Source organism: Agelaius phoeniceus, chromosome 1 (genome assembly GCF_051311805.1).
Source record: "Agelaius phoeniceus isolate bAgePho1 chromosome 1, bAgePho1.hap1, whole genome shotgun sequence".
Lineage (NCBI taxonomy): Eukaryota > Metazoa > Chordata > Aves > Passeriformes > Icteridae > Agelaius > Agelaius phoeniceus.
In genome coordinates this window covers 94,547,157-94,573,095 of record NC_135265.1, presented here as the reverse complement: position 1 = coordinate 94,573,095, position 25,939 = coordinate 94,547,157, and the positions used below count along the sequence as shown (strand labels likewise).

At 39.2% G+C, this 25,939-nt stretch overlaps 1 protein-coding gene across 4 annotated transcripts in view; it reads right to left on the bottom strand.

Moving 5' to 3' along the window:
• The window catches only part of MBP (myelin basic protein), a 110,525-nt gene that overhangs the window by 52,656 nt on the left and 31,930 nt on the right, over window positions 1-25,939 (bottom strand). For all 4 annotated transcript variants that reach the window (XM_054629883.2, XM_054629908.2, XM_054629900.2 and 1 more), the window contains exon 3: window positions 1,457-1,547. In XM_054629883.2, the coding sequence (XP_054485858.1) occupies window positions 1,457-1,547 (91 nt within the window). The remainder of the gene's footprint in view (window positions 1-1,456; window positions 1,548-25,939) is intronic.

Genomic DNA, 25,939 nt, shown 5'->3' with positions numbered 1-25,939 from the left:
CTTTTGCTGTTTCCACCCTTCTCACAGAAAGAAAACGAGAGATCTGCACTGAGAAAGGACACAGTTTGAGATGCACATTATATTGTGCCATGGGGCTTTACAACCAGTAATACTGGATCTACTGCAAAGAACTGGCAGAGCAAATGGCAAAGAAATGAGGTAATAGCCTCAGCACCCACTGAATAAAGTTGAAAGCTAGTTCTAAAGTCCACTTGTGCATTCATCAGCCACTGGCACTGTATGATGAGTGTTGGAAATATTTGCATCAGGAATTCAGGTTCATGTGCCAATCAAACTCCATTATCTCACTGAGAAAAGATGATTTTAAATGGTTTCCATTATTAGTAAGAAAGACTAATTATTAATTCTTCATGCTCCATTCCTTTTGTACCTTGAAAGAAAAAAATCCTTACTGTATTCAAAAATATTTCACTCATCCAAAAGTTTTCAAGCTAGTCAGCCTTAGTAACATCCACATGATCAGCCTTGCCTTAACCTCTCCTGCAATAATGTTAGACTACTGCTTCTTCATTGGAGTTCTATTAACATAAAATCAACCTTAAGTTGTAACAATAAGGTTTCCCTTATCAGGAAAAGGTTCTTCACACAGCAGGTGTTTGGGCACTGGAACAGGCTCTGAAGGGAAGTGCTCACAGCACCAAGCTAGACAGAGTTCAAGAAGTGTCTGGACAATAATCTTAGGCACATGCTGTGATTTTTGGGGTGCTCTGTGCAGGCCCAGGAGTTGGACTCCATGATCCTGATAGGTTCCTTCCAACTCAGCATATTCTATGATTTCCTGTCTCTTTTCCAAAACTCAGTGAAGAAGAAAAAGTCAAATGTGGCTTTCAGATCAAATAATAAAAATATTAGGAAGACCTATATGGAGAGCAGGGAAAGGATTCACAGAAAAACACCAAGAGAAGCTCATTTAAAATTGAGGCCTCCAAGAATTCTCAAAGGTCATCCAGTCTATCCTTCTGGCACAAGATGATTACATCAGTTTAGACAGTTACTTGTCTAACCTGTTTTTCAAGGCCTGAAATGATGAATCTGCACACTTTCCAGATGATGTATCGCAATGCTTTAGTATTTGTTTCTGTATTTCCCTTCCTGACATTTGATCACATCTTTCTTTCTGCAGTTTTAAGAATTCATTGCTTATCCTCTCCATTATGGATGGAGAAAAATTTATTTTCCTTTACTGCATAAACCTTTCATTTTGTTGAACACTTGGATTCAATCTTTCTTCTCCTCAGAGATGATTTGTTTTAGACTGCTGATCCCTCTTTGTTTTTTACTTGGTCCTTTACTCCATCTCTCCAGGTCTTTGTGGGACTGTACAGCCTGCACTCAAATGCTGTACATCAACATTAAGTAGATCACCGTGTCTTTGTGGGAATGCCCTTTGTGCTAACACTTCAAATAACATTTTCAACTGTTTGCAGTAACTCACCAAATACTTCATTGTCCTCTGATGACTGCTGTGTTAGTCTGGCTGCTTTTGGACTCTCCTTAGCTGCTTCTTCCACCTTGGTTTCAGCATTCTGTAAAACAACCATTTGCTGAGATTAGTCTTTCTTTTACAGCTCTCAAATAGAAACATTCTTCAGACTTCGTAATTGCATTCTTAACAAATACATGTGGTTTTGCAATCTTTGCTACACATACGTGGTTTTGCAAAATATAAAGGAAAAATTCTCTCAGAAAAATCATTATTTTTCTTTTCAGTCTGTTTTAATCTGACTAGACTATATCAATTGGAGAGGTAGAAAAGACATTTAAACAAGAGAGATATCTTAAACCGTAACAGACTTGTAAGTTTCCACCTTTCCTCCTCATATTTAGTTTTATTTCTATTGACATATTCCATGTTGACTTAGTGAACCAAGAGATCAGAAGATAGTACACAAATATTTCTCCTTGTACAGGAAAGGCAAGTGAACTAGAATTCTTGTACTTGACTGTTTAAAGCACAAGGACTCACCTATTTCTGAAAGAAATTTGCCAGTTAGCTACCTGGTGTAACTAGAGATAAATCAACAGCTTCAGCGCTTAACTTGCCAGAAATTAAAACATCTAATTCCCTAGCTAGAAAAGTCTGCGGAAAACATAAGCTGTGAAACACTGAGTTTTAAATATTTATATTTCTACTGAAGAAAAAATAACTCATGTTTTAAAAATGTTTTACTTTAGTACTCAAGAGAAACGTATACACAAGCTTACAGCAATGCAGACAGTAAACTGCACAAGCAGTCAGCTGTTGAAAGATGGATATGAAATGACTGATTCAATATTAAATATTACTGTAAAGAGTTGACTAAGAGTTGGGGAAGGAATAAAAGAGAAATGTTTTATGCCTATGCTTTTTGAAGGATACATATTGCTCTATTCAAGTACATGCTCATTTGGAAGACTTTGTGTGATGTTTTGAGAAATACAATTTTTAAACTCTGACATATATTTGAAAAGGCTGCTATACAATCTGTTCATGAAAAATTACCATCTCTGCTTTCAGAAACATAGCAGACTTTCAAATTTCTCTTATTTCCCCTTATTAATAACAATAGGGAAGGTGTCAGAAAATAGGCAGATTAAGTCTGTTAACTCCCTATAGAACAGAGGAGTGCAAACTTAAGGCACATAAACTCAAGAGATGCTGAAGCAAGACAGCAAGAATTTTCAGAAAGAAATGAAAGATGGACCTAACAAGCCTACTGGTGTCACACAGCAGCTGACAAGAACTGGGAAAAGCAGAGACAAACTGCTTCAGAAGAACAGTGCAGGTCCTTCCTGAAGCAGGAAGGACGTGCAAAAGTGAAAGGATTCTGCACTCCCTCAAGGCACCAAGGGACCTGAGCGGGTCCCATGCAGAAAACCCATCAGCTTGGTACCTCTCAGAGCTGAGGAGGGAAGTCAGTTTTAGCAGATGCTCACCTCAGTCTGGCTTAACTAGTGTCCCTTGGGAAGATGGAGGGACCCAGCCAGAAATCAGGAGTGGCTATACTGGGAGACAACTTGCTTTGGGTAAACAACTTCATGATCAGCACAATTAACTTAAGTCCTGTCCCCAGAGATAAAATCTGTCAGTTGTGCAGTGACACAGTTTGCAATGCTGTCCACTCAGACAAGGGACATGGGCTAAGGTCTGTGCTGGTTGACAGGACCACCTGCATTTAGAGGCCACCTGCATTTAGAGGCTGCATATTGTACTCGGGTTCTCCATCCTATTTTTAGTTCCTCTATAGTGAGCAGCAAATCAACTACATCTTTGTTGGACAGAGAGATGGAGAAGAGCAGCCAACTCTGAAAAAAAGCAGAAGAGGACATCTGCTACAGCAGGGTAAGTCAATCCCAGAGGGAAAGAAAAACACTAAAACCTGTGTCATCATGGATGAGACAAAATTAATACATTTAGATGATCAAAAGTTCAGGGCTTTCCCAAATGAAGGGGACAGCTGAACTCCTGATCAGAGCTATTGCTCTAGGCTTGGTAAAGACGGTGCTTGTTAGCTCATCTTTAATTGTATTTCATCATATTTAGTGTATGGTAAAGCTGGTGATACAGGAGGAGAGGGATTGCTGCTCTTTATGCTCTTGTTCCCCTTGGGAAGCAGCTGAGAGTGTGTAACCTGCTGCAAGGCATCAAGAGCAGCAGCAGCAAAACACGATCCAGCAGCCACTCAGCTGTGTCTGGGAAATGAGTTATCACTCCAAGCTCTTACTGGGGAGATGTTTGCATCCCTTACTTTGAAAACAGGGTCTTGGCAGTCTCAGGTTCAGTTTGAAAGACTGAACCCTGAGACATTTTGGTTTGACTTAAATCACTGGAAAGAACCACACAGCAGCTGTGCTGTCTGCTCCCTGCATAAGGCACAATGCTGGTGTTGACAGATGCCAGCTCCAAGATGCTGACAGCAAAGTTCTGTGATGTATCAGCCCAAAACATGACAGTGTATGGTTGGATATAATTCTGCTTGGCATGCCTTCTTGGCCAAAATGCAAACTTTCAAAAGACTTCTTTTGCTTTATTTTTTGGAAGAATCTACTCAACACATTACTGCTGGCATATATAATACTTGTATTATCAAAATCAGTACAAGACATATCATTGCAAAAGAACAATCAATGATCCAGATGCTTCAAACCAAGCTGTATTGGAAAAAAAAAAAGCCAAGACTTGGTCAGTTGCTTGATTCCCTTTTTCTAGGGTTCTAAAAAATTTAAGTGTCTCCATCCGTGCAATCAACGAAGAGAAAAAGTGAAAACACATTCCCTTACACCGCCTGAGCTGTGCCAGAAGAGATTCTTTACCAACAGTTATAGTGTGCTTTAGGCTGGTTATAAAATAAAGGCCCTTTGTACATAACAGAGTAAACATAATTCTACCTAGCTCCTTCAGGCTGAGTACTCAATGCAATTCAGAAGTGATGGGGAAAATAGATTTCTTTTACGGTATCAGTTCACAGGAGAGTAGATAGTACCTGATTTTAGCATGAAATAAATATTATATAGGCCTAAAATCACAAAAAACTGTCTCCCCCTAAAAGCATCTCCTTGACTACTCATGTTCCAAAATACCACAGAATACCTAAGGAGCAAACCAGCACTACTGCATCATAACAGCTGTTGACAGACTAGGACCCCTTCTATTATTTCATAAAGCAGTTTCAAAATGAGATGTGCATATACACTGCAGCTCTATATACATTAATATGTACATATACAGCTGCTCTTGATTCAGACCTGATAAAAATTAGAATTGCATTATAATCTGCCTCAGATTTAGAAGATATTTTTGGCCCAACTTTCAACTGTAGCTGTCCCCTGGCACCTTATGACTCAGTTCACTTGTTTTCCCATTATCCACCATGGGCACACCACAGTGTCCATATTACACAGCATTTTAAAACTTTGATAGGCAACTATACAAATAACCAGTAGCTACCAAAATATTTGCAAATGAACAGCAATATCAAAAATGTTATATATACACTCCTTAGTGCAAGAAGAGGTTACTTGTATTTTGTTGCTATCAGTGCCTACTTAGATGACCTTTACTTACATGGGAAATATTAAGAAATCCTTAATATTTAAGTACAGTGGGCTGTACTCTGCAAGTACTACAGTGTCAGGCCAGGTTAAAAAGTGCAGTAAGGCATACTACATTTACAGAAGCAGCTAAGTCCTTAAGGAATCATAGGCCTTGGAAATGGAAAGTTGTACTCCAGAGTATTCAAGCTAGCTTTTTAACTACATTGCCATTTTTGCAGACTAGTTAGGAAGGGCTTGTTTCTTTTCCTTTAACCACAAAGCTGTTACTCAAAGACTTAATTTTCTAAGTGATAAAACCACAAAAAAAAGTTAAAACTTCTCATCAGAGATAAAATGATTATTCAAGAATTGTTATGTCTCAATGAGAATTAAAGAAATCCAGAGTGAAGCACTGATTCATATTGTTTGTACTTTCATTCCTGCCTTTTACAAGCGACTCCTTTTTCTTATTATATATATTTAGCTAGTATGTTTAGCCCCATTCCAATAGCACAAGTGAAAAGAGCTATAATTCCCTTTCTTTTCGGAAAAGTGCCACACAGGCATCAAAAGCTGCAGCTTTTGAGACAACACAGACTGAGTGCAGGAGCAGCTGATTTGGCAGCACAGACATTTCTCCAGTTCCTTCTGTCATTCATTCCTGTCCATAGCACATTACCTTCCCTCCACAAAACCCAGCAGCACTGGGGGCATGGTTATTGATTCTTCCCCCATGCTACATCTACAAAACTAAGATAAACAACAGGCACCACCTCAAAAGACAGACGAGGGTTTCTAGTGGATAAAACTAGATTTGACTGGCAATAAACCTTCATTTTGAAATAACAGAAAAAGAGTAAGTTGTTGAAGGCAGTAACAATCTGGATAATCTGAACCATATCCATAGTAGTAGATCGTATTGCTCCAGACTCAGCTGAAGAACTCTGCAAAACATTCCTGATTTTCCACTTCTGGAATGATATTCTCCTGAACTCTACCTTGCAAAGCTACCTTTCATTTAATATTCATAAAATGTATGTATGATGTTCAGGCTATAGTATAACTTCAGAATAATCTATACATTGTCTCTTCTCTGAGATAACTGATTTTTCCACACAGTTCCATGGGGAAAAAGTAAGAAAATTCTTTAAAACATTAATATGTGCTCCTTCAAAATTCTGACACTAACCGGACCGAGACAAGTATCAGTAAATCTGGCAAATGCAGGGATTTTCCTCTAAGTACCAAACACTGCTGCAATCAGCAGGGCAGGATGTAAGTCAGTCTTAAGAGTCATAATTTCCCAGTAATTTTTGTATTCTTCATCCCAGATTACCAATGTTGCTGTCATAAATGCTGGAGAAATTCCTTGTTGCTTCTTATCAGACACCTCAATCAGTATCAAAATTTTTAGCTCCTGTTCATGGAGAGGAATTTCTACACATACAGCTTAACACAGTCAAACAGATGAGATGGTGTGGACCACACTTATTAGCAGCAGGAATTCATGGAATGGCAGCTGGCCCTCTTCAGGTGAGCTGATGTCTCCTGGACCTGCATTAACAAGCATGTTCAAACATGTTCTTGAACTCAATCATTAATTCTTCCTACATGTGCAGATTTTCTAAACACCTTTCTTTTGATACAGAAACTCAAACACGCTAGCAAGCATCAGGCCTCTTGCACTGAGAGTGAATAGTCAATTTTAACCATGTCCTACTGGCAGATTTATACTCCTCAAACAAGACTACAGCCATCATTCAGAACAATGTTATGCCAGACTGAAGCTGGGCTCGTGCTATCTATACAGCTCCAAACTCTTGTAAACATTCCAGGAACTCCTACACCAGTTTGTTCTTCAGTCCCCCCCAGCCAAGAGAAGGATGCAAATTTTATCATTAATTTTCAGGTAAATAAATTAACTCCTTTAAACATCAAGCAAATCACAATCACTATCTCCATTTTCTATTACATCTTGTTTTCTCCATTTAATTTTCATTTCTACATATTTTTTACATGCAGTTTCTAAAATGGAATACTCACAATTTTCTACTTCATAGTTTAGACAAAATTCCTGTGCATGTGTCAGAATCTTATTTAAGGTACAAGAAAGAAAAAAAAAATTTGACAGGGTGATGGAAAAAGAGAGGGCTAGATTTTCCAAGGACAGTTTTCTGTTCCTTTCAGCTTCAACAGTATATTGCAACTGCTGCTGTCACCAAAACAGAACTTCAAAACAAGTTGCAAACAAAAGGATTCTCATCACTAAACCCCAAGGCAGACCAAGGCACTTTTAAAAAGGTCTGAGATGCCTCAAACACATTATTCAGGACTTTTAAGAAACTAATTCAGTCTGTTTTGAAACTTTAAATACCAAGTAAAAACCACTGAATTCCAACTCAAAAATTTGCTCCATTCCGCCTTACAGTTCCATGCTATTTTGCTATGTGCTTACCTTCTTTTATTAAAGGCTTTTTAAAACTACTTCTGTTTACGGAGAATTTTCACAGATTTCACAGAATATTCTGAGTTAAAAGGGATCCACAAGGACCACTGAGTCCAACTCAAGCCAATGGCCTATACTGGGACTCATGACTTTGGTGTTACCAGCTCCCTGCTCTATCTTGTTACAAACTGGGTTAATACAGAGAATATCTCACTTTTAAATGTTCCTGACCACATTGGGGTTCTCATATTCAGCTCAGAATGTAACAGCTAATGATAATTTATGGACCTACAGTGTGCTACTAGTCAGCTTTCACTAGTCCATACAGTACTCCCCTATGCTAAGGATGGAATTTCAAGCATGTAATAGGAAAAAAATGAGGGATTAGAGTACTGTGCCCATACAAGTCACAGAGGCTAAAGGCATTTGGGAGCAAGGTGTTAAAATGACAGTGCTCATTTGGAGAACAAAACTAAATAAAAAACAAGTCAGGCATGTAAGACTCAAGAGGCTTGCATACGGTGAACTGAAAAAAAAAATTATTTCAGGTGCCCTGTGCATAGGGGCAGAGGGAGAGGAAAAGATATTTGAGTGACCTTTTACTTTGTAGGTACTCTAAGATACTGCCATGATCAGGAATTCTCCTAGAACCACAAGGAATTTGCAAAACAAGTAAAGACAAGACACAAAAATACGCTCTGGGTCAGTATTTTCAGTTTCAAGCAACTGTCTTTCACTCTGTGCACATTAACCCTGAAACCATACCTGGGAAACCCGGATGTGAATCACATCAAAGTCAGACAAGTACAGGCAGGGCTGTGACTTGTTATTTCCTCTGCCAATCCCAGCCTGGTGCTATGGGGCAGAGCAACCATCACCACACCAGCTGCACAAGCGTAAGATGAAACTGTGAAGAGCAGAACAAGGACCTACACCCACACTTGGGAACACAGTGAGGTTCAACAGCCTCCAGAACACCTGGAACTAACATTATTAAAGAGCATGTGGTACCTGCTTTGAACCCAGACAGGTTTTCTACAGGTCCACCGCAAACAGCATCTGGCAGACACATGGATGGAAGCAGCTCCTGACCTCAGGAATCAAGGAGGAGCCACAACAACACTCAAGGGACAAAATCAAAAACAGGTACTTTGGGCACCAAGCACAAGAGCATGTCTCTTTTACAAAAAGTGTTCAAGCTGATTTCCAGAGTAGTCTGAAAAGTGACAGCTGTCAATATCAATGCCTTCCCAACCCATTCATCATCTTTATCTTATCTAAACTGAGTGCAAATTTACTCACCTTTCAGCACTTATTTTAGTCACATGGTACACAGGTGCAAATATTTCACTCTATTTTTCAAGAAAAGGATGTGGTTTCAGTCAAAAACACAGTGTTGATACTGCAGCCTCAACCCTCAGTGCATCTCCTTAAAAGCTTCATAAATCCATTGAACAACATCAGTGTCTGGCCCCAGCAGACTGGTAATTTTCAAATGCCACCACATGAGGTCTTTCTGAAGGGTTATAACAGAAGTGTACAACAGCAATCCTGTTTTCTTCCCAGCTAATGAGAGCACTTCTATATTCCAGCATATTGATAAAATCTGAGCTCATATATCAGGATACCAATATACCAGAAAAAGATACTAAGCATCTGATTATCTATTGTGAAAGCACAATAGAGATGCAAAAAACTAGCAGCTAGGTACAGAATGATGCCCAATAATTAACAGGTGGAAAAAAAAACCAAACCAAAGCCATTTAAAAAAAGGTGCAAAATAACAATCCACTAGCCAGGGAGAAAAAATGAGAAGTATTTTGGGCTTTTTGTTCGGGTAAAAAATGGCTTTCAACCTCATACATTGAACTTCTCATATCAGAGGTCTCAGTTTGGCAGTTTGCAATGAGTAAAGATCAAAATGATTGCCTCATAATTAGAAATGCTCCTCAGTCTTGAATCCTCCTCAGGGGCCAATAGAAGACTGAGCGTGGCAGTAGACTTGGTGATTTGCACCATTTTTCCATAGGAAGAGATGGAGAAGGGGTGGCAGCTGTCTGTGTGGAGCACATCTGGGAGAGCGCATCGTTCCAAACCACCATTCAGTGCAGAAGTTACCTGATGCCATGATACACAGAGGAAAGGCTCCAGTCCTTTTGCAGAATCCCACCAACCATGGCTATGTAAACCTGCATTGCTGCATTTGCATGACGCTTATAGTTGTTTAAAAAAATTAAAAAATAAGAAATTAGGCCTGAAGCAGTGTCCAAATCTGGTTCATCAAACACAAGGATGGATGTCTGCAGTAACCCAGGAACAAGAAGATGTTCAGAGTGTCTTACATAAGTAAAAGAAGTTTTTTAAAAAATCAGTTAAATTCTATTTATCTTCTTCCATTATCTCAAAGGTATTTTGAGGGAAATATCTTATAACATGAAAGCTATTACAGAGCATCTCAGAAATATTCACTGAAAAAGTGTCAAACCCAAGAACAGTAAACAACTATTAGAGACGAACCTTTCTGCTGCATTACCAGCAAAACATCTTTTCTCGGCCCCGAGGTGTGAACATGTTCTGGCTTTTGCAGTACCCCAACTGACAGTGCACAGGTGTTTTTTGACAAAAACCCAGCACAGCTGACATCCTGACTCTGCAGCCGGCGTTAACGTTGTTAAGAGGAAACACACAAGGTTCCCCTTGTCAACGTGAATTGTTGACTCCACCGGCCCGCAGGAGAGAAGTGGAACATGTGACTGTGGGGGCTACAAAGAGCTGAGGCACAACTGTGCCAAAAAAACATGCACAGCAGGAACTCGGCACCTAACACGAGAGGTTCGCTCTGCCCAGTTCCCCAGCAGCAAACCAGGCTGCAGGGAAGGCAGAATGTCACTTCTGGTATTTTATTCCTAATTCCATTACATGCATGAACCAGTCCTTCAGCGTGCAAAATAATTACACAGAACACGTGTCTGGGTCATTTCCTCAACGCGGATGCAGACTGGCTTTCTTGAATAATAAAAATACCTTTGTAGTGCTTTCTCTAAGGTTACAGAAAGAAGACAAAAACAGTAGGCAACTTTAGAACACTTTTGCACTGTTCTACTGACAGTGGGCAAGAGATACAACAGAGTGATTCAAATCCCCTTTGAGCTTAACGAGTATGAAACACACTCTGAAACAACTGCCCATGAACACCAAACATGGACTTTCAACTTCTTGAATTTAATTTTCACTTTCAAGTCTCTAGCTCTTGAGGAAAGAAGGCTCAAAAGCAGCTATGTAAAAAGCATTCAAAACCATTCAAAATTACATCACATCAACTCCCTAAAAACTACCAAGACATTTTCAGCAAAATTTACTTTTATTTGCCAAGACTTAAATGTAGCATCAAGCACTTAATTTTAGAATGGAGATTTTTCAACACACTGAAAGTGATTTAGGTCACTTGGCAGTCTCTAGCCCCATTTAGTACTTTTCTAGGCCAAAGCTAAGAATAATTGTACATACAAGTTGCCTGATGCTAAAATACATTACATTTCCCTGCAAGATTTGTAGGTTCAAAGAAAATTCTGACTACAGTACTCATCAGTGTTTCTGAACTGTGATGAAAGGAAATTACCAGCTGTTTCTTAAATTTTGTACAAGAAGATTTTTTGGGGGCTGGTGGGTTGTAAAGAAGAAGATAATTTTGCCTTTCCAAAGTGGCAAGTATTTTGACACAGACATTTCATCTCATCATTACCATTCACTCCTGCCAAGATCCCAATCTTGTCCCATCTCCAAGGAATGTGTCCTCCTTCCTGACCATACCTACAAGCAGGGCTGCTCCCAAAACTTTGTGGTCCCTCAAGGAACTGGACAGGGGGCAAAAGAGGGGCTAAATCCAATCTATCTTAGTAACACGAGGGGGGAGAAAATGGAACCAAACCAGATCTTGGGTCCAATCCACCAGAGAGCCCCTCCCTCACTCCAGTCTGTATGGGAAAAGAAGGTTTGCTGTGTAACACTTGGTTAAGGGGGAAGCTGCCATGACCCTGTCACTGTAGAAAATGAGACCTTGGTGTGCATGTACCTGTCTATCCACCAAGACAGAAAATTACTTTTCCATTTCCCTGTTTGATTTAAATAGGCCAATGTTAAATGCATGATCTTGAAACAAAATGAGTTTTATTGCTCTGTGCTCCCAGAATGTGCATATGTCCTCTGTGTAGGGTAAATAAACGCGCAAACACCACTTAGGAGAGAATGTTTTCAAATGTCAAGACCTACAGGGTCAATATTTACAAAATAATCAACACAACTGCATTTTTCAAAATGTAAATAAAGATTTCTTTTCAGATAAGAGTTTTGAAATGCATTTGGAATGGAAGCAAGAGGGGTTTTTATAGTTAAGGGAAACTGCTAAAGGCACGAAACAGTTTGTATAATTGCAAAACAGTGGTATGACATTTTTTCACTCCCACGTAAGTAAATTTTAAAAAACATCAAGCAACATGTGAAGATAAGTAAAGACATCGATCATGTTATCAAGGATCACTTTATCAATATACTACTAAACGATAGTTCCCCACTATAAAACTACATTAAAAATATTTTCTATTAAAAAATCATTAAGATACTAAGTTTTATCAATAGTTTGAGTCAAATGCAGACTCACCAGAAAAGTTGAGACACTAGGCAAAACTGAGTATTTGCTTGATAGTTCATGGAATCAACCTTGGCCTTTGGCCCCATTCACCACATCATTTTATGGAATTTTGAAAAAGCATTGATCAGATTGTATATCTGACATACCCACATCTGCATGTTACAGCCTGGGCTGCATTAGACTGTCAGTGTGCTCCAGAAGAGGGCACATTTTTTCCAAGGCTCTTCTTGTCTTCATCACCCTGTGCCCTTTGTTTGCCAACCCATTCCATCACTTCCCACTTGTCTGTGGGTTGTCATCTCTCTCTCCCCTATTTTTCTTGGTTTACAGCTCTCCTCACCAGCTTGACCAGCCTGTTGGCTGTGAGGCTTTTCCCTGACTGGGTCAGGCTGATTCCATCTGAGCAGTCCCTGACCCTCAGAGAGGGACTCCATGGCTGTAAAAGCCAAATGCCTGCTGACAGCATCAGTTGTGCCACCAGGTGCTGACCTCTAGGATCCATTCACTTCTGTCCAAGCCCTAGACCCTCACTAAGAGCACCAGGGAGAAAGCCTTGGCTCCTGTGCCCTTGTTCCTCAGACCCAGAGCCATATAATCAGTCTCAGGACCCCCATATCAGTATCAAGGCTGCCCCCATATCAAGGAAGAGAAGTAGGGGCTAAGAGCACAAGGATTTCACAAGCCCCACCAGCATCACCACACCACCATGGACCCAAATCTCTCCCCTAGAAGAGAAAATACATGAGATGGAAAAACAGTGTGCACAGTAATGTAGTTGCACCTTATGTAATGACCCTGGATGGATATTGGTAAGACTGACAAAAAGGAAAGAGGGACCATTAATTTTTAGAACCATATTAAAGCCCCTCAAGGAGTCTGTTTCTCAATGTGCTTAAAGACCTGAAGTTACCTCCCCTTTCCGTACCTCACCAAATACATTACAAGTTTGTCAGAAGTATTAGTCACCTTTGCAAATATTTTTTACAGATAATTTTAAGAGATAGAGCTTGCCCATAAACTCTCAGCAACTTCAATTCTCACTCAAGTCAATCAGCAGGAAGCAACAGAATGATAAATGCTAATTTTTGACTTTAAAATCAGCTTTCAAGTACAGCTACCTCTTCAGAAAGGCACAATACCATCCCAGAGATTTGTTCATCTGAAATCCAACTATAGGCCCAAATAGGGGTGACCTTTCTTTCAGCAGCCCACTGTAAGCCTTTCAAGTATAAATCAACTTCTAACTAACAGATAGCTGTCAAGGGTACATAAATAAAACTACTTACTAGAACACAGAGAAATAACCCAAGAGATATTTCCTAAGAAACAAAGAATATACATTGAAATGTATGCAATACTTACATGAATATTTTTTTAAAAAGCAACTTCAAAACACCTATTAAAATTAATTTATAGTTTTGTTTAATACACTTGAAGAAAGCACAATAAGGATCCCTTCCTCACTTTTCCTAGTTACCTTAACAACCACAAAATGCAAAATCTGAAGAGGAGATTAACTGATTTCAGAAATATTTTACATGTCAGTCATTTTTCAAGAAACTGTCTAAACTGAACCAGAAAAAGTGTCATAAAGCAAATAAAACAATGCACCTAATTAGCACTAAAGCAATAGAACCCAAGTCAGGAGAATGTAAAAAAATCTAACCAAAACCAATCCACTCCAGTAACAAGGAAGAAATCTCAGAGCAATAGAACACAAATCCCTCAAATTCTCTCAACCAAATAGAAACTGCTCCCATTCACTGCTTGCTTTGACTTCTGGGTCCTTTATCAGGAACAGAGGAGCAGAACCCTTGCTGGCATGATTATTTCCCTTTCACAATGTTCATATGCACTAGACATGTGATAGAGGATCTTTGGTGGGCACCGGGAGTCCAGCCAGGGTCTACCCACCACATTTTCTGAAAACAAACAAGAGAACAATGCTTCCCTACATGTTTTAAGCCAACACAGAGGCACTCTCACAAAAACTACTGTGCAGAGTTACAACTGCACCAATATTAGAAGAAAAATTGACCATTGTAACACATGTATGAAGCTGCACGCTGAAATATTAACCTACATATTCAACAGGTGAACTTTCCCATTTCAGAAGGGAATAATGAAGTCTAAGAGGCAAAATATTTTGGAAAAAAAGCACAACAAACCCGATTGTTTACCCAAACATGCCCAGAGAGATGACATTTTAATTTTTTTTATTTTCAGCCTGTTTAAAATGTCCAAATTAGCATTCAAATTGTACTGACCATCATGAGAGGGAAAACAACAACAACAGATCCTGAAGATCTGGATGTTAATGAATGGCAGAAGCCAATTTCATTAGTTGTCCCACAATTCAGCATCTGATCACACTGGGGCTTCCAGGCATTTTAAGGGCTGTCACTCAGAGCCTGACCTGTCACTGTGTTCTGGCTACCAAGCCACCATCTGGTTTATTATACCAGTGACACTAACACCTCCAGATTTTGGTGCCCTCCTCTGGAGCACACTTACAGTCTAATGCACCCAGACTGTAACATGCAGATGTGGATATGTCAGATATGCAATCTGATCAATGCTTTTCCAAAATTCCATAAAATGATGGGGTGAGCTTGCAGCAAATATCGGTGATTTCATATGCAAGGAGTACAGCTAAAATGTTACATTTTCCTCCACATATCAGCAATTTAACATGTTCCTGGACCCTCAGAAATAATGATCTCAAGTTAAGTATTGCTGCTTACCACTTAGTGGTAAGACAAACCTTGAGAGCCCAAGGAAATGACTCACTCAGATCTCACACTCAGTGCTTCTTCAGTCCCAGGTGACACCTGATTCATCTGCAAATACCTGCTATTACTCACCTGGAACTAGGAAAGGTTTTCCTGTGGAGTTAATTGCTGCCATTTCTGTACACCATATAAAAAAGACTGTGGTCAGTAAGTATCTATCCAAAGTGTCTCCAGATGGCAAACAGGATAAGATACAGGCTCCATAACATAAATAGTTCATAAGCCTGTTCTCATACCTTTTGCAAAGCATAAGCAGCTAATCTAATAACTGAATTTTAAAACCCCTATCTGCACAATACAAAATCCTATTCTTCAGCAACATTTCTTATTTTGTTGCAGAGACAGTATACTTTTAAACAGCTGTAACTACCATTTTCCAAATATATAAAGTCAAACAAAGAAATTAAATCTGAGAAAGATCAAGCAATATAAATCTCATACTGACTGTGAGATTAATGTCCATTTTCTCTAATACCAATGTAAATAAGTATCAGAAATGATGACATTGAAACACTCATGTGCATGTACAGACAGGAGAAATGGTTAAGACCAGAAATACAATTTGTGAGCAACCAGCTTATTATTCAGTGAGCCATAAACCAAATAGAAACTGTCATTTAAAAAGATCAGAGAATCATTCAATATGCTCAGTTGGAAGGGACCCACAAAGATCATCACATCCAACTCCTGGCCCAGAATCACACCATGTGCCTGAGAGCATTGTCAAAACTCTCAGGCTGGTGCTGTGACCACTTCCCTGTGGAGCGTGTTCCAGTGCCCAAACGCCCTCTGGGTGAGGAAACTTTTTCTGAAATCCAACCTAAACCTCCCCTGACACAACTTCAGACCATTACTTTGGGTCCTATCACTAATCACTACAGAGATGATTCAATTTACCACAGTTTGATTCATTAGTGTGGTTCTAGTAAGTACTCTACATTTTCAGGAGAAATATTGCATTGAAATTCATGAGCTACATGTTAAAAAGGAAAAAAAAAAAAAAAAAAGTGATTTAAATAAGTGCTACTTTGCACTATTTATAGTCATCATCTGTGGAAGCCCCAGGCTCTGGGTGGGAACATGAAGCTCTACCAGCAAGCATACCTATTCACTGCCTGGGAACGTCTCCAGCTCCAGGCAGGAACACTTGTTCTTTTCTTCAACTTCCACCTTTTCCTACAGTGCCTAATTTTTAGATCTTTCCTTTTGTATAGATATTTAACAAAAAAAAAAAAAAAAAAAAAAAAAAAAAAAAAAAAAAAAAAAAAAAACCCCCACCCAAAACCAAAAACACCAAAACCAGCAACAAAAAACCAACCAACACCTAACTCAAAAAACCAAAAACAACACCACATAAAAACCCAACAACAGCTCAGCCAGACAGCATTGCCTTTGTTTCTCTGTGACCAACCAACATTTACTTTGTACTGTTACACTATACAGGCTGCTATCAATATGTCAAGACTTGGTAACTCTGTGACAACTGCCCATCTTTCTAGAGAGGTTTCAAGAAATCAAGGATCATCATACAACCAGAAAGCGCACATCACACCTCTTTTTTATGTGGATTTGTTCCAAAAGAAGGCCTTGGTATGGGGTTTTTTTGTCAATAATTCATAAGTGCAATACTTTACTGAAGGATAAAAGACTGTCAAAGGTAGGTACATTTTGTACTCAACAGAAACCTCTGCATTAACATTGAAGGAGTGATAATGCATTGGTAAAAAGAGAGAGATGCTTTACACACAGCATTTCAAATGCTTAGCTGTTTTTCTTTTTTTAGATGACATAACAGTTTTAACAGTAATTTTCCCCCATGGATAGAAGGTGTGTAGGAACACCCTGCTTGGAGGGCAAATGGTGTCTGACTAACCCCCTGAATAGCCTCCTGTGATAAAATGACTGGTTTTGTGGAGGAGGGGAGAAGCTTGACATCATATCCCCTGACATTAGCATGGCCTATGACACAGCCTCCCACAGTCTGCCACTCTACCCTTCCAGTCAAACCATGAAGATGAAGTCTGGGCAGGTGGAACACAAAGGGTGGGTAACTGGTAGGACCAACAAGCTCAGAGGATGGCAATCAACAGCACGGAGTCCATGTGTCTGTCAGTCAGCAGCAGAACCCCTCAGGGATCCACACTAAGGCCAGTATCATTTAATGTCTTTATTAAAAACCCAGGTAATAATAAACTGGGGGTACTGGTCAGTACACAGAGGCAGAGGTGCTCTTCAGACAAGGACCTTGACAGGCTACAGAAGTAAAGAGACAAGAATCTCCTGAAGTCCAATAAAGGCACATGCAAGGATCGAAAGGGGTCAAATGGCCTGGAAGCAGCTTTGCAGAGAAGGTTGTTTTGTTTTTTTTTTTTTTTTTTCTGCATCCATTTTAGTTAAGTAACTACAAATGGTTGCATTAGGGGTGTTTGGCACTGATGAGCTGCTCCTGAAGTACAGGGGAAAAGTAGGTGCTATTGGCAAATAGGTTTAACTCCAGTTTTCCTGAACTTGGGCTTTTGAGAGAAAAGATACACAAGGGCCCCTATGGAAGAACAAAAAAAGGCTTTGGAAGAATAGATGTGTCGACTGTGTGACTGGTTTTTTTTCCCTTGTTCTGTTCTGCTTCTTCTGTAGACTCAAAAGATACTTTGCTCAGAATCAGTACTCCCAGCAGTGATGACAGCTTCCTGAGGGAAAAGCTGTGGCCAACACTCCAGTTTAAAACCACTTGAGCAGTCACAGCTGATCACAAAGAGTTACAGAAAAACAGGAGCTTGACTGAACAATGAAGAATTCAGGATCAATTTCTCTCCAGAGAGAAGAGTTTCTGGCCTCAAAACCAAATGAGTGAACTGCATGAAAGACTACAAAAACCCTCAGATACTACACTCCCTCAAACGCAGGCAAAAAATGCAGTCAGACAGTACTTGAAAATTATACCCCATCAAAAATGTTAAGAGACTTTACAATGCCTGGAACAGAAAACACACCAACTCTTACAGAGAAGGAATCACTAGGTTTGGTTTCTGCTTGGTTTGCTGTTTTGGTGTTTTTTATAATTTGCATAGAAATAACAAGAAAATAAACTAAAAAACAACTGTCATAAGTAAATAAAGTAAATTTTGCACAGTTGACAAATTATGATACTATTCCCATGACAGTGACAGTGCTGGTTCCTGAATAGCCCAGGTAAGTAACATAAGATCAACTCCTGGCTATAATGCATTTCTCAGTGATCAACAAACAGCATCCTTGGATTCAGCTAAAACAATTGTCATTGAAATCCAATAAAATAATTACTAGATATGTCTGATAGATATTAATGACACTTTAATTAAAGGACTGTGAAAGTACTTCATTATAAAAATTTATTTTTGTCCATCTTTTGTGTACTCTGATTTGACATCATTAATGTAAGAACCTCACTGAAATTAAGATCTCCTTAAGCCACAGTGAGCAAATCACACAGCCTGATAAGCTCATGTTACCTTCCCACTGCAATAATTATTTACATACATACACTTCTCCCTATTCTCCAAGTATTTTCAGACAAAAAGGAGCCTGGTAATAGAGAAATTAGTTAAAAGCTGTAAGACTTCATGGAAGTTCAACAAAATCATCTTTATCAGCATATAAAAGGTATTCAGTTCAAAGCTCTACTGTAAGTCATATTAGGTGTTATTTAAAAGAAAGGTTGTTCATTCAAGTAGAATCTTCTCCAGTACAAAAGCTCATTTTCAAGGCTAGACACATGACCTTTCCCAAGTAACATTTACTGTAACCATTTACAAGTAACCAAATCCTTAGTAAAAACAATCTTCTGATAGACCATGAAAAATTAGAAGCAGAGTTAACAGAAGAGCTCAAGGGAAATTTCTCCTTGTACTATCAACACCCAGTCTATCCCCAACTCTTTTTGTTTTTTTGCCACTCAACTTTCCTCCCTCTGAAGGAAGGTACACATGCAAAACAAACTGATTGCATGTGGAATCCTTTTTACCTACAGATAGATATAAATACAAATACACAAATATCAAACAAATATTAAAATGCACAAAATATTTAAAGCAGAACCTCCAGAGCCGTGAACTGGAGGACTGAAAATGCAAGAACTATAAACTCCCAGCCAACCTCAACCTGTGGGGACCTTGCTTCTTCACTGGATCCCTTCAAAATTATGGTGCCTAATGGGATTCATCCCAGGATACTCAGGGAGCTGCCCGATGTCACCAGGAGACCTCCCTTCAAGATTTTTCAATGGTCTTGGGATGTCAGTGGTCTTGGGATGTTTTCAATGATGGCTTGGGAATCTAGAAAGGTCCCAGCTGCTGGCAAATGAAGCAGACACTGATCTCTCCTCTCGGGTGATCCGTGACAGGACTGAAGGGAATTAGCTGATGCTGTGTCAGGGGAGGTTTAGGCTGGGTATTAGGAGAATGTTCTGCACGCAGGCAGGTGGCTCAGCACTGGACAGAGCCAAGCCTGAGACAGCTCAAGAAATGTCTGGACAACACTTTCAGGCACATGGTGTGATATTCTTGGGGATGTCCTGTGCAGGGCCAGGAGCTGGACGTGGTGCGTCCCTTCCAACTCTGGATATTCTATGATTCTATGAAATATATCAGGGTTCTTAATTATGGTGTGGTATGGAGAGGATGAGGAAGAAGGGCAAAAACTGGTTTCATCTCCTGTCCACAGGGTCAGGCTGCAGAGAATACAATTCCTTAAACTACACTGTGTTTTCCCAAGGTTTTGCTCACACTGCCCACAGCAAATCCCATTACATTAATGTGCAAAATCTATGTTAATGCACTACTTGGCTGGGAATTTTAAGTGCACAGACGTCATCACACAGTCAAAGACTGCATTTCCCTCAGCAACTGTTACTTAGTAACCCTCTGCACATAAATAGAATTTTACATCACTGCATATGTATTGTGAAGGCTAAAATCCATGCCTTGATTCTATAGGCCAGCAGGAAGGAAAGGAGTCATGCGGGCAACTGTAAAACAAAGTAGCACCAACTATTTTCAACTGCTTCTCTAGGCAGAGAATTTAACTGGAGAGAAACCTGTGGGTAAACAAGAAGCTATTTTCACTGCCCTTCTTTTGCTGGTATTTCATCATAAAAAAGGAGCAGGTAGACCTTGGGCAGAGTTTCTGGTATTATTCATGTGCTGTGCAGTGGGGACTGCAGACATAAGCACAGCAGACCATGCAAAGCTCTCCACCTTCTCCCCTAGAGGTAGTATAATCCAGAGGCTATGTAACTTCTGGGTAAAATTGGTACTGCCAGAGCCACAGTTGAAACAAAACTAAAAAAAGCTATGTGAATCAGATCCAGGACTGAACAAAACAGGTGGAGCATGATGGATTAAAAAAAAAATAAAATCTTAAAATAAATCCAGATTAGAATCCATTGACTCTAATTTCAAAAGCTTAAATAACTGTATTTTATTAACATATATATTCGATCCTTTCCATATATAGGCTACTTGTGATTTGACTGACAGTCTAACTCAAGCAGCTTGAATCAACATAGTACTTCATAATCACTTTAGACCCAGAGACTACCTTTTTAGCACTGAGTGAAAGAGGTGGCCTGCTGGAAATACCTAGACATCTTTTTAATTCCATTCCCTGGCACTGCAAATATTACCATAACACTACTTAGTCTCATCCTTTGCCTCTAACACCCCACAGTTGCAGCTTCTTAAATGATTTGCTATAATAAAAGTGGATTATCTTGACAAAAAAACCTGATTGAGTTACATATAAGCAACAAATATATTCATTTGAAGACGTTACAGGTAAAAAATATTTGTAGTTATTAAACCAAGTGAATAAGTATAACCATATAGATAAGCAAACACACTTAATTTGCAATTCTATTTTGCAAGTTTACAAGCCCTAAAGGATAGCACTTCCCCTTAAGTGCAGCATTCAAATAATCATTTCTTACTTCTTCTGAACAATGAAAAATTGTTATTCTAAAACAGGATTTCGAAAGCTTTAGCAAGCCAAAATATTCTTAACCCTGAAAATTCTTCCCCTCAGCTCTTGTCCTGGTAAGAGGTAACTCAACAGATACGAAAGTTCTTCTTGCAAAATCTCAGGGAATAAATCCTTTGAAATAAGGGTTCCTACTTAAAACTTTTTTCCTATCATCTTGATATTAGTAACATTGTAAGAAGCAAGATATGCCAGGACAGATCAGAAATCTTTACTTTAGGAAGGCATCAAACAATTTCTTTTAAGAAAACAGCGTTAGGCTATGAACCATGTTGAGATTTGAAACTAACATTTTGAAACTAACTCATGACTAGGAGAAGTCCAGATGCTCAGAGTGTTCTCTGAAGTCCTCATTTTCTTAAGGCCACAAGACCCAACTAGGCAGTGCAGCAGCAGAATTGAGAACTGAGCAAGAGACTCGGCCAAATCTTACTCAGTGACTGGGACAATTAAATGGGACAATTAAATGGGACAATTAAATGGCATCTGGCTCCAGCACAAAGGCAGCAGCTCTGCACCTGCTCCACCAGCCCACGGTTTGCAGCCCGCTTGGTTAAAGCAAGCCCATGGGACAAAACCCAGAACAACTTGTCATCTGCTCAGACCAGAGCTCAAAGCTGGGATTAAAGCCAAGGGCCCCTGCTCCTGGTGGAGCCATCTCCCCTGGGGGCTGCATGCAAGACATGTTCAGAGGGTCCCTCCAGTTTCTTACATACAGCAGGAACAGACATCATCAGAAATTATCAAAGACATGCAATTTAGTTGATACAAAGTCTGCGTGTCAATCCCTACAGGCTTCCAAAATGCCATAAACCCTTTATTCTTCCATAGTCAGGTGACTCAACAGCTGCAATAGAATATTACATTATTGCAGTATTAACTGCATTATGCTATGGCATTAGGAATTCTGCAAAATCCCAGAGCAGAATCTGATGCCTGGAAGATCTCAGAATCCCTTGCCAAAGGCAGACATATCCCTTGCTCCACTAGCTGTTGATGTACTTGGAGTTAAAGCCACCAGCCAGGACACCTGTACAATCTGCTGAGAGAGTATTAGAAACCAGAGCTCCCCATTCCGACTGAACACATCCAATGACTGGGATCTTGTGGCCTCCTTTACCCCAGGCTCCATAAAACTTTCATTTTTAGAAGGTTTTATCAATCCTTATAAACACTACATAGCATAGCATAATTTAAAAATAATAAAAAAATGAAAAAAATAGACAAAATGACAGTGGAAAGGAAAAGAAGGCAACAGACAGAAAATATATATTGAAGAGACTCCTGAATGTAGTTCTGTTCCTTCCCTTCCTGAGAAGGCTGCAGGAAAGCAGAACACATAACACTGAGGTCAAACAAAAGAAAAAAGTGTCAAAGCCTAATTTCTATTAGGCATTTCAACTGTTTTTTTTTCCTTGCCAATACCCTTGCCCTATTAGTATACGGCAAGAAATTAGTTGAAACACATATAAAGAAAAACCTTTTATTTTGATTTTTTTTTTTAATATTGTATGGTAGAAACAAAATACCAACATTAAAATTAATTTGTCAGGCAAAAGTATCCTAAAGCTGAGTGCTCAGGACACATTGTTAGCACATACAAACAAACATGCTTCACTTAAGCCAATCTGAATGTAAGGGATTACAGTGGTTCAGATCCATCTCAAATAAAATGTATAACATAAGTTTTCTTCAAACACAGATTTGATTCTGAAGGAAACTGGAGATTAGCATCCCATCATAGGAGAAAGAGCTCCTCTCAGCAAGTTTCTCTCAGCAAGTATCCTGCAGCACATGACACGTAATTTATTTCAGCACAGAAATATAACATTTTGTACAGCCTTGACCTAGAATCTCATCTCACATGACCAAGCTCCAGAAATAATGTCAATCGTCCCAAACACACTGAGTTTTCTGTGCAGTAGTGCACCAAAGACAAAACAGTTGTTGCTCTTATGCAGTGGGTTTCACCTACTGTGAGCTCCAAAGGCTTTCCTAGAATATGAAGATATGTTTATTTATACTAGTACTATAGATTTGTTAAATATATTAAAGATATTTTAAATCAATGCATATTAAGTATTGAAACATATTAAATTTATTTTATGATCTATAAATATTTCTCAACTGTTACAGGCACTGACTTGAGATTCTGAGTCTCACATGCTCTCATCTTCTCTTCCATCTTTCATCTCCCAAGTCTCAAAAACCCAGAATTGTCTGGAATTTCAGACAAGAGTCTAAATGAAAGAAAGTACTGATTATTCAGGCTTTATCGCTGTGTACCATAAGGCAAGTTTCATCTGCAGTAGAAAGCTCTGGCTTAGCATTAAGGAAACATTTAGTCTGTAGTTCACAGGGAAGATCAGAATGAACAGACTCCCCAGGGTGGAAGGCTACTGGTGTTGCCTTTTGAAACTAATACAGACAGCACATCTGCAGCCAAACAGGCATAGAAGCACAGTATCAATACTTGCATATACACCTGCATTTATATACAAATATTTTTTTAAATATACACTTGTACTTTTTTCAATATGGACATGTGCATACTTACATATATGTGCACAAAAGAAAAAAAAATGGGATTTAAAGTTTTTGCAGTTCCACTTCACACTGACAAATTTTAGCCACATTTCCCCAAAAGGACTACAGAGAAGTTCTTGCATTTGATGCATGTAACAAATTCTTTAAGAGGTACAAGGTACAAATGCAAAAATCCAAAAGAACTTCATGACCAAACAGTATATAAGTGACAATGATAGTTGCTCATAAAAGTAACAGAATATTGTTTTGATTTTCAGCTTTCAAATATTGACAGTGGCACTACTGGATTGCTTTGTAAAGCAATGTACTGTGGTGGGCTGGGAAGGTTGCAGAAAGTCACATTATAACATGAAGAGAGAGAACTGGCTTGAAAAGAAAGTAATTATTCCGGTGGATATGTGTTAGATATGTCGCAAATTTTCTCTGTTTTCTTCTGTGGTGCTCACACCTTCCTGATCAGACTGCCTCTTAACTGGCCATCTCCTCACTGTTTCTGAGCACTGTTAGCAGCTAAACAGCATTTCTAATACCTCAGAAAAATCAAAGCAAGGCATTTTGACTGCATTAGAGGTGCTGCCAGAAAATAGCATGCAGTAAGAAACTGGGTGAAAGAAGCAGAAGGAAGATAAAGGAAGGAGCCAGACGGGTAAGTTAGCTATGACCACAAAACCAAAACAAGAAAAACCCCAAATGACTCAGATTTCAACATCACAGTCTCAATTTTTTTTTATTCAAAACATCTCCAGTATATTGGTATTTCCATAATTCAGTTAAAATAGTTCTGCACCACCAAACAGTGAATCCATTCCTGAAGCTCTTACACTGAACAGGAAAATCTGAGGACCCAAAAATGGTGACTATTGTTTTGGTAAGTGCCTGTTTGAAGATATATCTCATTAGTGACAGACTGGCTAAGATTTCTGCGTCTCTTGGGTCTTTTCAATGTTTTTGGAGCTGCCTAGAGTTCCAAGCAAGCTGAGTGCCCTCAGGCCTCCCTAAATTCAGCTTTCAATTCTAAGTACAGCCACACCAGCCTGAACATCACTGTGTGGCACTGTGACACAAATGCAAGATTTCCTTTATTGCCTCTTCTTCATTGCAACTGATGCTCAGAAGTCCCCCTAATCATCCAAGGTACCTGGCATGTAACTTGTGCTTTTAGCTCTATGTAAATTTTGATATCTTTAGGGTTGCTGCACTGAAAGATCAGATTTTTAAAATAACAAATCTTATCTCAGCAATCAAGAGTAACATCATATTATTCTGCTTAAAAGTTTTTCAATTTCCTTTTACAAAAACATGTTTTTCCTCCCCCAGCAAAAGCTACAAAGTATTTCCATCAACCAGAAGGCCTGAAAAAGTTAAATAAAAAGGAAAATCATTCCATGGCATTTCTCCTCAAAGTGGAAAAATCCATTTCTGAACTGTAGCTGCAGACAAGTTAAATTTATTCACTGTACAAATAGCTCAAATTACTCAAGAAATTCAACTTCTGAAGTGCAAAAAGAAGTTACTGTCAGCAATACTTTGCATTGGAAAGCCCTACAACCTTTTCCTTCCAATCTCCATTGCACACTTGCTGAAGTTACAAATGAGAGCAAAATTCAACTCAGCTTAATGTGGTACCTCTCTTTTCTTGTGGCAGAATATTTAGCATCTGAGAGTGTTTTGACTTCCTACTGATGCACAGTGTAAAACTATGTCTTACAACGAGCCTATCTGCACAGTCAGTTGCATTATCAGAAATACACTTGTGAGAAACTGAGAATTAAAATGAAACATGGCTCCAGAACTCTTCCTCACAGCTGCTGCCCAGGAGCATCAAACAGCACTGAATTAGCACTAGGAGGAAAAAGATGAGAACAAACTTTAAAATGCACTTTTAACAGGTTTTAATACTTCAGTAAGTGCTACAGGGCAGGTTTGCCAGTCATTATCTTAGACAGTGGAGATTCTGCCGTGGTTTGACACCGGACACCCAGAGGTAAAGCCTAGCCATTCCTCTAAAAGGGTGAATACATTTCACCACAATTTATTTTACAGATATAACTGTATCTTAAGGTAACACATTACTGCAGAAGATTTTTAAGCTCTTCTCAAATACAACCAGGGTCAAGGTAACAAATCAGAATTTTCATCTGACCCAATTTCAGAGCAGGCGATACAACATTACTGCCACAAGCTGATCCACAACCACCACAACAGTAAAAGCACAAAAGGTTCCGTGAGGAAGGACACTGCTCCCTTCAGTACTGCCATGTCACTTACTGCTTCCTCAAAATTAAAAGTATCAACAGCTTTCCCTTCATTTTTATGGCATGAAGGTGCCAAAACACTGAACAACATGTTCTCAGGCTGAAGTATGGTCTGATTTACTAGAAAAGTCATCTCAGCAGCTAGAACAGTTCACACGGAGTTCACAAAGAATGCCTACTGCAGTACACCCCTGTTCTTCCAGCT